The following is a 12500-nucleotide window of genomic DNA, read 5'->3' as shown; positions in this document are numbered from 1 at the left end:
ATAAATAAATGAAAATGAAAATGAAATGAAATCCTCTGTAAACTAATGATCCAAGATGGCGGTCGATTATTAATCGCTTGGATTACTCATCACTCGCCCACTAAATACGTCCTCTTTGCAGGCTATGAATGCTGTGTCGGAATTCATAAACAACCGTCGAAAGCTAGTCAGAGATGTTGCTTGTCTAACAACTGAGGGCAAGCTGTTCCAAAACACTGCACCACTGTAACGAAAGCTATTTTTATAATAGTACCATGGTTAATGATTGGAGATGGTTATGAAACTCGACAGGTCTTTTTGTTTCATGTTTTTGTCTGTAGTTTTGGCCTTGACGATGCACAAAACACACCTTATACTCTAATCACCCTGAAACGATTATAAAATATTTTGTAACTAATCTTTAATAAACATAAACACAGCATCAGGGGCGGGCATCTCGTTTATTGACACAGCGAGCGTTTTCAACATACCATAGAGAAAATTACATAAGTGAATAAGCGAATAAAGTTAAAGTTGAAAGAGATGCCTTCGACTGGCTCTTGCATAACTTACAAAATCTTAAGTAACCTAGAAAACCCCTAGGAGTTCAACATACCTACGAGCATGCCTAAAGTACTTCTACAATTAACACGAATCTGAACATACTCCATTGTCGCGAAGCGAAGCGAAGCGTTACAAAATTTTTTTTTTTTTTTTCGAGAAATTAACCAATCCAATGTTTCGATTAAATTATGCGCACCTGCTTTGCAAACCCGTGCGAAGCAAAAACAAAAGATTGTGCACTGTGACGGTCAATTCAACTTCCATTGCGACGACATTGTTCTCGCTTTTGAAGGTTTTAAGGTTTCATAACCAGCTCCTCGAATAACAATGACAGTACGTAGCAAGTACGTTCCAACGTGTTTCTATTGTTTTTGTCCTCGCTGCTTCACTATCAAGCTGAATATTTGATTTTTCGAAAATGGCCTATTCCATATAAATTTAGTGTAGATGATAAAATATAGTGGTTGACTGTGTCGAATGCTTTCTTTAGATCTAAAAAGACTACCGCGTTAGTGCATAGTAGCCGCCGTTTATATTAAAAGCCCAGTTATCAGTGGCTTCCAGCAAGGCAGTCATAGAAGAGCGAAAAGATCGGAAGCCAGATTGATATTTTGACAAATATTATTTTTATATACGTAGGCGTCTAATCGTCGTCGTCTTTAGTTATCACGCATTTATTTAAGGACGGTGCCTACTATTGTTATTGCGCACACGTTCTGCGCCTGCGCATCTCGAGATACTCTGATTTCCTATCGGTGATGCTTACTAATACAGGGATATTTTTGCGCGGTTTAAAACTATCCGGAAAAAGTAGATTTTAGTAAGTACTCTTGGTATCCAAAAAGAAAATTGGGCGTAACCATGCATTTTCGAGAGATAATTAAGCTTCAATTTGAGAAAGAACGCCATACATTGTTTTGTATTTAATTAGTAGGCACCGTCCTTAAGGTAATCAATATTGTAATGCGCAATTGAAAATTGCTAGTATTGATAATTGCGCAATGTAAGTTTAATAAATAGCCCATTTCCGAGTTGCTCAATACCTCAGTTTCAAAGCGAGTCCCGGTGCACAACCATTCAAATGGAAATGAGTTGTCGTAGCCGTATCCGTCGTCATTTCGTAAGGCCCGTTTATGCGGTTCCAACATTGGACCAACATTCGTCCAACAAAAGTTGAATGGATGTTGGGCAAATATTGGACTCAAAAACAAAGTTGTGCGGAGGCCGTTCAAATGGTTCCAACATTGCGTCAACAAAAGAACCAACACCTTTCGCGAAATTGGATTGTGGGGAACTAAGAACTAGAAACCAGTCTCTCTCGTCCAGATATACTACGCCATATTGACTTTTTCGGTCTGATGTGAGCATGCATGTGTTCTACAATAGACCTTTTTAGCGATATGGCGGCCATTTTGATTTCTATTGTTTCAAATAGATATTATGGGATGCCCAAGGGGGCAAATACATATTAATTTGCCCCCTGAGCATCCCATAATGTCTTTTGAAACAGTAGAAAACAAACATCGTCCCTGTTCGTGCATTCAAAGACGCGCGGCCAGTAAGTGTAAATGGCGTTGAAAGCTTACACGCGGTCCTCAATCCTTCCACCTTTCTCTCTCAGGGACGTCTTTAAATGTTATCAAATCCTGACTTTTCATAGGCTTCAAAACTTACGATAAGCTAAGCATCATTCGTTTTATTTGAGTCAGAAGGGGCGTAAGCCTAGTCCTGATTTGTCGTCACAATTTACGTTGCTTGGTCTTTACAAAGACTTAATGCGATGCAAATCCATGTATGATGCCGAATGACAGGAATTCTGACTCAGTCATGAAGCAGCTGATGCTAAGTTTTGAAGTCTATAAAAAGTTTAGATTTGGTAAAAAGGGAAACTGAAAAAACCACAATGCGTTTCGAACAGGTGCAATGATTTATTTTGCGAAAAAATATTTGAGGGTTAGGTCACTTAATAATAATCAGACACGATCAAACACGACCAAACAAGGTGACCAAACAGTCAAATATCTGATGATCAAACATTTAACGTTTGGCAGGGGCATTACATTTAATTACCATTTTTTAGTTTAAAAAAGGCTTTTAGTGAGGGTACTGACGGCATTCTTCGAACAACTGGGTAATACGAAGACACAAATCATGACAATTAACATGGACGAAGTCACGTTTTATTTCTGATACGCCCTGGGCAGCTTACGTTCGCATGGTAGGAAAAACATCTAATCAGCCTGCTAATGCTGGAGAGAAAATTGCTCGAAAACAAAAGAAAATTAAGTTACTTTGTTTCCTTTTGTTTTTCCCAGTGCGCAATTTGCACTCCAGCAAGGTGTTTTTTTTGTACCACGTGAATGAACACTCCAACGGCTCAATAACGAAACATCCTCCGTCAAATTGTTAGCCGCGCGCCTCAAATTTTGTTTTTGTTTCTTTGTTTTCTCTTTTTCGTCGCAAATCTTCACGGTCAATTGACTTTTAGTAACTATTATTATTATTCAAGCTAGGGCTTGAAGTTGTGATGTTTGGACGTTCTTCAAAGTTTTTAGAGAAGAAATAAAATTGTTGACTAAAACCGCTCTTAATTTGCGATGGCGGCAGCTGTTAGGTAAGCACAACACAAACCACATTTAAACAAATTTGGGAAGAAACATTTCTTTCTAAAGCTCTACAAAAGAAAAAAAAACGATAAAAATGATGATATATAAAGGTAGAAAATTGTGATGAAAAGAAAAAGACCAAATTAAAACGAATTAGGGATTTTCGGATAAGGACGACAAACCGGAGGTCCCGTCTCACAACTCTCCACAATTAATTGTGCGGGACGTTAAAGAATCACTAGGGACGAAACGAACCCTGGCTGTGACAACCCGAAGTGTTGCCCTCGGGGTGGTGCTTCACACAGGGATAACCCGCTCGATTACGCCTTTCCCCCATGGACAGAATTGTCCAAGAAAAATGAATATGAGTAGAAGTAGGTAACACTAAGGGCAGGATGACTTCTAGATCTACTCTATTAAGGTCCTATAGTGTGACTACAGGTCTAGTATGACAAGCTGAATAGAGTGTATACACATGACGTCACAGCGGCCATGTTGTTGTCCCAAAATAAAGAAATGGCAGCCATATTGGTGTCCCAAATTAAGCTTCTCGGAATTAGCCAATATCAAAAATACTCTTAATAATACCATTATACTCTTTGTTTGTCCCTCTAAAATTTTGCATAAGCATTGTTTCCAGTTTCCATAAGTCCAAAAAAAAGTCGAATAAGTCGAAAATAAAAACAATGCTTATGCAAATCTTTGGAGGGACAAACAAAGAGTATTATGGTATCTTTGATATTGCCTAATTGCATTCTATTTTTATGCAAATAGCTTCCTTTGTTTCTGTACTGAAAGCAATATGGCTGACAGTCGCATGAATAAAAACACTCTATGGAATTTCGTTCAGCCCTTATTGCAATACCTAACAGGATGATTCTTGTGTAAGTAGACCAAAACCCAGATGGGTCGAAGGAGTGGGAATAATTGAAAGCTTTTTGTAGTAAGTTTGTCTCAAATTCTCTCACTATTTTCACATTTGCTTTTCGTAAATATTCATGCGTGGGAAGTTTTGAATATGATGCAATTAATGCCTTCCAGTCATAGGTAAGATATGCGTCATTAAAAGAGACGGACAAGAAAAGATAAACAATAAATTTGTAACATCCGTTTCATGTTACTGTCCAAAAGCAAAGACAGCTGCTTGAAGATTTTGTTTGCTAATGTTATTGCTGGACTGAACGTGACGTCATAGAGGCCCTGTTGCTGGTCAAGAACAATAGTCTGTCTCTCCGCTGGGAACTAATCTTTGGGCGTTTTCCATTTGCAAAAAATTTCGGAAATTTCGGTGGAAATTTCCATCGGGTGAAAAACATGTTCCATTTAACTCAGGTCCGTTCGCCGCCAAGTGATTGCGATTTTACGCACCAAAATTTAAAAATGTGGCCGTGAATAGCCTGGAAGTGGTAAGTCCTTTCAAAAGTTGTAAATGGAACACATATTTCCATCGGAAAGTTTCCAACGGGAAAACAGGACTACTTTTTCAGAAGTTCCGTTTATTCCGGAAATTTTCCAGTGAAACGAACCAAAAACGTGTGTTCCATTTACATCCCAACCGGAATTTCCGGAATTTCTTGGTAAATGGAAAACGCACTTTATTTCCATGCAAATTCTGCAAAACAAAATCGTGTTGTTTGACCACCAACATGGCCGCCTTGTCACGCAAGCGAAATCAAAGAATTGGAGACATGCTACAAGTGTAAAAAATTAAGTATTCCACGAACTACGCCGGAAAGCAAATAATTTGGATGTTGCTGTCAGTGTAACTGACATTTTCGTGTTGGAGTTTTATATTTATTCCTTGATTTCGTAATATTAAATTATCAGCCTTTGTTTTTCATTCAGGGGGCTCCTTGATCGTTGGTTTAGATTTGACAGTTAATCTGCACTATGATGAAAGCAAAAAGGTGCGTTAAAACATGTGTTTGAGTCTAAATGTTCAAGGAATTCTTCCGCGACTGGCGTAAATTTGGTGATTAAGTTTTTAATTACCTCAACTTTCTTACAAAATCAAGGGTGAAAATAATTGTTACCGACCAAAGACCGGACTGATCCGGGCAAATATATTTTCACTTGCACTGACTTTATGGCCTTTATTAAAATTGTTCCGTAATATCTGCGTAATAATTAGTCGAAGCATGAAGTAGGCATGGTAACTTATAAGTTCTGTTATTTGGTCACACGCCCAGGTTACCCAGTTTGCGACAGGATAGTTACCAGCTAGAAGGCGAGATTACTCGAAAAGATATATCAATAATGGAACCCAAAAAAACTGGTAAGTAAATTATTTCTGCGACATTTTAACTTGCTATGCGATTGTACGAAGCCAGTCAAAGTAATTAAATATTGATTTGATTGTCTGTCAAAAAGGAAAGTGTTCGGCCAACACAGGAAGGTAAGCCGCCATTAAGATTGAGGCGTTTTTGATCCAAAAACTGCAATAGTATAGTAGCTAGTACAATTAAATGCAATCGATGAAAAGCAAAAGAAAACTTTGCTACGTAATCAACGTTAAGTGTTCAACTGGTAACCAGGCAATTATGCGTAGAAGAACGGTTGAGATAAAGGTTTAAATAACAATTGATCGCGGGGCGATCGCGGGGCGATCGCGGGGCGAGCCTCATTTTGAGGGCGTCAATGAAGACAGCAGGGGGCAGTCCGTTACAATAACTAGTTCGTATAAGTCTACTAGTCAATGTCAGCCAATCCGGGAAGCAGTTTCAACGGACCAATCCAACTCAAGTAATACTGAATTTCTTCGGGTCACTCGTATCCCACGACTCCAAACTGAGCTAACGTTGACTCCAAGCAGAACTCCGTAGGTGTTTTCCTTGAAAAATGAAAGTTTCCATAACATTTATAACACTGCTTTCCTTGTTCCATTTTCAATGGCTTAATGGGACATTTCACACAGCGGAGTTTGAATTTCGTGCTTTTCACCATTTGAACGTCACTCGTCCGCTGGTTGACATTTTTGTCGACGGCTATTTGGACTGCAGCTTCGCCTGTCTTCAAAACATGTTATGCATATCGTTCAACGTTGCCGCCAGTCCTGATGACAAGGGGAAATTTCGTTGCGAACTTCTTCCCTCAACCAGCAGCAACAACCCAGCGAATCTCACTGCTGATCCACACTCCCATCTTTATCAGATAAAGGTAAGCTGCAAACTCTTGGTTATGATATGACCTCCACCTGTAGAAGAGCACCTTCCAAATTTTTTTCATTTCCAAAACTGGTCTACGGAAATAACCACTACATTTTTCATTCCAAATGGCCGCAGAGGTGTTTTTTTTTTTGTGAATAAAAAACTTTTAGATAGTAAAAAGCTGGAAAAGAAAAGAAAAACAAACAAACGGAGACTTGAATACACCCTTGGTCTGCAGCTCAGGTTTAGCCAGCAGAGTACTGTATTTATATACTGTTTCTTCACAACGGGAAAAGATTTTGTTTTTGTCTTTTTCGCAGTTTTCGTATTTAGATCTGAGTTTTTGTTGTTGGAGACATACCGTGAAGAAAAATGAATATTTTATGAACTGCCGAGGCAGCTGTTTTCAGTATATCATTTCTGTGAGGTAGTTTTATCTTTCCTGGTTAAGTAAAGGTTAGCCTTTGCTTTTCAAGGGGTTGCTTGATCGTCGGTTTAAATTGGAAGGTTGATTTGTTCTATGATTAAACGAAAATTCCATTTCACCTTTAAACCATAATGTTCGGGTGGCTTTAATTCACCACTTTCACATCTTCCATAATACACTCTAGATCTGTTTGCCCTCCAAAATTTTGCATAAACATTGTTTTCAATTTCTCTTGGGACTTGCAATCATCCCAAGAGAAACTGAAAACAATGCTTATGTAAAATTTTGGGGGGCAAACAAAGTGTATTATGGGAGATGTGGTAGTTTTATACCTGACAAGTTCTTTTTTCCCATCAGATCGCATATGATTCACGATAAGTAGTAAAGATATATGACCCAGGAGCAAAACAAGGTCAAACAACGCCTAGGCCAAATAGGATTACAGGTCAAAGACTGTTTATCAAACTGATGAACTCGGCCACATATTGTTTGAAAGTACTCAACAACGATTTGGAGACCCAGACTGGACCAATATTCATCGCGCGTCTGCGTCAAAAACGTCGCGACCTGCGGAGGTGCGGGAAAAATCTGAAGGCCACCATATTTTGCATAGACAATTTAATTTTAGTTTGTTTTTGGACGACTCATTTAATCGGGCAACTGAGCTTAGAAATAAAGTTGGCGCAGAAATTTTCACTTCCCGTAGTACGCATGGCTAAACACAATGTGTCCCAGTTTCCCTAATCTGATGAATACAAGCGAACTGTAAGCGAAGGGTCACTAGCTGTACCGAGGTTTCTCTTAGGAACAAATTGAGTATTTCATACAGTCTTAGTTCAAATAAATGAGGCTGAATTGAACTTTTTGCCTCTGTTTTCTTCCAATTATGAATCCGCCGTCAAAATAACAACACAACGCCTTCCTTATATTTATTGAAATTTCACGCATTTTGCCGGAGCTATAAATCACTTTGGCTCTTGCTTACTTATATAGAGAAAAATTTTCCTTAGTTTGTCAGACAACACATTCTTGTTAATTTTGAAATACCGAAGCCGAGCGTTTTAGATTTGATGCAAAACAAAATGTTAACTTCTTTTAATGTTTCCACTTTTATGGAGACTGAAGAACTTAGGAGAGACCGTACGCGTTAGCCTGGTTGCCCCATAATGGCAAAGACTTCCAGATGACAGCAGTTCTATTATACCTGTTATACTTGTCGACTTTTGTGTACACTTTTGTGTACACATATAAGACAGTTAGTCTTCCCATCTGCCCTACGAATCAAGTCTTTCTCCCCATATTTTGACCAACTGTCTCCAAATTCAAATTCATCATTTGAATTCGTCACCGTTTTGTTTTAAAACCACTCGCACAGCGCAACTGCTTCTATGAATTTCTTGTTACTAACGATGCCGTGTAACGGCCGTGTCTGCCGTGTGCGCGAGTCTGCCGCATATCATGGGATACGATCCATCGCAAATCGCGGAACTTTGCTTTGTATACACATGTATGATCGCATGATCGTACAATCGCTATTAATCGCCGCTCATTCCAGTTTTAGTATGAATATGACCAGCCACTTGGAAGAAGGTAAAATTATTATTCTTCCCGATAGGCCCGTGCAAAACCCCGGATTCTTGAAAGCCTCGCTGTCATGTCAGAGGCGCGCAAGACATGATGGTCTGATCTTAGTCTTAAAAAAAATTAAAATAAAGAAGTCTTCTGCTTCCACTTCTAGAGCCCATGTGTCAAGGAGCCTTGTTACAACAATGGAACTTGTTCCCCGGTTTCATACAGGGATGGAACATACAGGTGCACCTGTCATCCGGGATATCTTGGCCGCTTCTGTGAAACCGGTACATTGAAATGCATGATTATATTAAATTACCGATGGACTTCCACTTCAAGTCATTTTCAAATTCCCCTGTAGTTTAGCAGTGTTAGTAAAAAGAGATTTAACTAACAGGGAAGCTGGGGATCCACTGAAACTGTAGATAGAGATGACATCATAGATTAAATTTATTTAGGGGAGATAGCGTGGACATCATGGATTTAAACAAGATGAGGAGGCAGTAACATTGGCCGTATTTATACTAGAGGACGTCTAAGACGTCTTAGACGACTAGTATAAATACGGGAAATATGGTGGACGAATTAAACGTCAGACGAATTAAACGACACACTTAACAGACGTCTAAGCCGTCTAGTATAAAGACGAGACGCACTAAACTGGGACGCACTTAGCAATGAAGTGCACACAGTCTCTGGTGATTAAATCCCAATATCTTTTGAAGAAAATCATGAATTTGATCTCTAGCCATCGAACTTAAGTGCGTCCCATATTTATATTAGTCGCACTTACGGTCAGACGTTTAATGCGTCTGGACGTCTTAGACGTCCTCTAGTATGAATAAGGACATTGACATATTCAGTAGTAACAAGAGATCATAATCCTCACCCTAAAGAGACCAGCGCTTGAACAGTAGGGAGCAATATCATGAGGTAACCAAATACCCGTCAGACATAAGTCATCAACAATTGCCACCGTGAGCTTACACCGTTCTGCCCACTCCAAAAACCGCTTGATTTTTACTTTTTCTCTTCTTGACCACTTTTCCCCGTTTTTTACGTTACAGCTGCTCCGGAATGCGCCAATTACACCGTTCTGAATGGAACCAAGCGTCACTACATGAATGGCAGAGGGCCTGGTTACTCGGACCATAACCTTACCCAAAGCTGGTACCGTTTCCAGGGCAATGGATACACCAGAATGATTGACAGATGCATTCCGAGTGACCGCTGCGGTGGCGTGATCTCTGGTTGGCTGGAAGGTGGTCACCCATCACTTGCAGATGGAATCGTTCAACGTACTGCCTGCTTTAGTTTGTGGGGTTATTGCTGCGCCAATTCCCGTGCAATCCGTGTGCGTGATTGTGGTGGTTACTACGTATACGAGCTTAAGGCTACTGAGAACCGTGACTTTATATACTGCACGACATCATAGACCGGAAATTTTAGAAATAATGCGGAGTAAGAATGTCTAAAATTAGGTTAGATATTGCAAATTCACACGCACTAGATATGAAATATTAATAGGTGACCTTCAAAACATTTAAATTTTTTTTTTTGGTTGGAAAATTTTCCTTAGAGTAGATTTTGCCGTAAGACCATTCTATCAGTTAAGAGCTTGTGAAAATCTAACATGGATCTGATCTCGGTAGAAATGGTTAAAAGCCAATATAAGAATTAGTTTTTTTAGTCAACACCCTGTAGGATTCGAAGCACCTAAAATGTTTTTAAAACAGATCATTATCCTTTCAGCATATATCGCCAAGTAGTTCTAAAAAACCACTCCCCTTTACAGAAAAAGACCAAGGTAGAAGAAAGCAATAAGCGAAAAGGAACAATTCGTATAATCGTAACGTATATATTGATGATGCGAGTAGCTGCCGTTTTGTGAACTACAACCACGTGAAAGCTTATTCGAGGTTTTTGTAGTTGTTTTTGGCTTTAATTTGATTGCATCCTTAATTCAAATAGAATACGGTCCATTCAAGACTGTAATTTTCTCGTGAATAAATAAATGTTGCAAGTGTGGTTTGTTAATGTTGTTGCGAGTTACGTGGTATTTTTCCGAGCTTCGAAGAGGCGAGGAGAAATAGACCAATGAGCCAAAAATGAATAAATGCTGCAAACTTATTTTTTGATGATACTTTTGAGGAAGAGAGGCTCAATTGGCTTCATTGATGATATTTTTAAAGGCAACCCTAAAAGACCACGTTTTTCAAACACTTACCATTTATTAGAGTAACAAGGCGTCTCATACTAAAACAGAAATGAACTTGGTGTTACTGTCAAAACCTAAGCCCGACACCCGTGCAAGCAAACCTAGTTATTTGAAGCGCTATTGTTTGAATGGCTAAGTATGTGTAATCAAATGGTATACTCGTGAAATTAGGGAATAATTTCACGCTCGTTTTGTCCCTAAGGCTCGGGAAATTATTAGAATTTGGACAAAACCCTCGTGAAATTATTCCCCAATTTCACGAGTATACCATTTGACTACCTTTTAACGTGCTACGACCAAAAGTGACCCAAAATTTAAGTTCTGATTTTAAAAAGACACCTGTTTATTTTAACTGTAATTTTGTTATTTATTAGTCCGACATTACTAACTTTAAAATCTTGAGAGAGCTGGGTCGAGGAGAAAATGACGTCAAAGACTCACTGGTTTGAGAATGCAATTCGTGTGTACGGGGATGAATTAATATGCCGCACGGAGTTTCGGGCTTTCAGATTTTTAAACTCGTGTTTTGCGTATATAAGTTGCGTTTACACGCTGAAATTTTAAGCTAGTGAGTAAATGACGTCACTTTTACCTAGATCCAACCCCCTAAGGTCCAATCGGTCAGTTTTGAACGTGAGTAATGGCGGACCGTGAAATCCAAACCTTACACTCAAAATAAACAGCCTTTGAATGAAAATCAAAGCTCAAAATTTTGCCAGTGAGGTGTTAAGCGAACAGGCTTTCAAAATCTGAGGAAATAAAGAAAATGACTTTTTGGTCATAGTAGCACTTTAATATCATGGGTGACAAATTCGTGGGTTTTTGACTTGTTTATTGGATCAAGAACTCCACGCATTGAAATGTTTCAATTCATGCCTCTGAATTCCCTGGGGAACAAAGGGCCGCAACTGACACCCCTCCAACGAACGCGGTTCTGGGAAATCCTCTTCAGCTCGGTCCACGCCTTACCGGCTGCCTTCACCTCAGCGTCAACGCTTCTGCGCCAGGTCTGTTTTGGTGGGCCCACATACCGCTTCCCTTGTGGCCGTTCCAGTCAAGGGCTTGTCTGGTGACGTTAGAAGCAGATTTGCGGAGCGTGTGACCGATCCATACCCATTTTAGTTTCTTGATCTCGGACTCGATTGGAGCTTGTTGAGGTGACAGGCGAAGAAATTAACATTATTGTTTTAAATAAAATGTGGAGTTTTCAAATAATCACCTATAAAATTATTCTAAAACATCTTTTATTCACCTCACCTTCAGCGAATAATTGTCAATGTGAAATCTGATTGGCTAGCTTGGAGGTAAGTAGCAAGTGCTATTCACCTCTGTTCAAACAGAGAAAAAGAATGGCTTTCCTATTTGACTTCAGTTACCGAGGAGCACATTTAATTGATAAATAAGAACTGTTCGAAAAAATACAAAAATAGCAATTAAATTTGGTTTGACTGTCTTTGATGTCAAATTGTTAAATCTTTTCCAAATTCAAATTTTAATCCATAACAAAGGTACAATGACTTATGTTTACATTAACTATTTTTGAATGTGCATTTGTTGCTGCAGGGCTGTCAACTCTCCCAGATAATCCGGAAGACTCCAGATATTTTAGATCTTATCTCCCGGTTTCAAGATTACGGGGTGAAATCTCCCGATGAATCAACGAAGTTTGTCATTTCCAGTGAGAATCAACTTTCGCAACCATAAAATTTCAAATAATTTGTGTTGTTTGAGTTATTTTAACATTGATAGTAACAAAATGCGAATATTTCATAAACTCCAGTAAACCGTTTGCTGCGATGCCATTGACGGATTGTAATTTAAGCAGTAATGAGATTGGTCCAAAATATACAATCAAATTATGCGTTGCAATGCCAATGACATATTTCTCGTGCGTTTTTTTTTTTTTTTTTTTTCACTTTGGCACTTGTGTACTTGTGTTTAATCACGAAGATTGAAGATGTCGATTAATTTTACTTCGCGTCGGAGAGAGT

At 39.0% G+C, this 12500-nt stretch overlaps 2 protein-coding genes across 3 annotated transcripts in view; both read left to right on the top strand.

Annotated features, from left to right (window-relative positions):
* LOC138010611 (cytochrome P450 27C1-like) overlaps positions 1-1017 on the top strand; it is a 15327-nt gene extending 14310 nt beyond the window's left edge. The window contains exon 10 of the mRNA XM_068857585.1: positions 122-1017. The gene's annotated coding sequence lies outside the window, so the exon portion shown is untranslated. The remainder of the gene's footprint in view (positions 1-121) is intronic.
* A 3971-nt stretch (positions 1018-4988) lies between these two features.
* Positions 4989-10308, top strand: LOC138010923 (uromodulin-like). 2 transcript variants are annotated; one of them, XR_011124597.1, is made up of 4 exons: positions 4989-5056; positions 5339-5424; positions 8461-8578; positions 9359-10308. XR_011124597.1 is itself a non-coding variant. In XM_068857931.1 (3 exons), exons 1-3 carry the CDS (start codon positions 5988-5990, stop codon positions 9724-9726), a joined length of 804 nt encoding a protein of 267 aa, XP_068714032.1. In that variant the 5' UTR covers positions 5958-5987; the 3' UTR covers positions 9727-10308. The 2 variants fall into 2 exon arrangements, 1 of the variants encoding a protein (XP_068714032.1); XM_068857931.1 differs by lacking the exons at positions 4989-5056; positions 5339-5424 and adding an exon at positions 5958-6305.
* Positions 10309-12500: the final 2192 nt, after the last annotated feature.

The sequence above is a fragment of the Montipora foliosa genome, chromosome 7 (assembly GCF_036669935.1).
Source record: "Montipora foliosa isolate CH-2021 chromosome 7, ASM3666993v2, whole genome shotgun sequence".
Taxonomy (NCBI): Eukaryota; Metazoa; Cnidaria; class Anthozoa; order Scleractinia; family Acroporidae; genus Montipora; species Montipora foliosa.
Note: the sequence above shows the minus strand (reverse complement) of the source record. Positions and strands in the feature narration are given on the sequence as shown.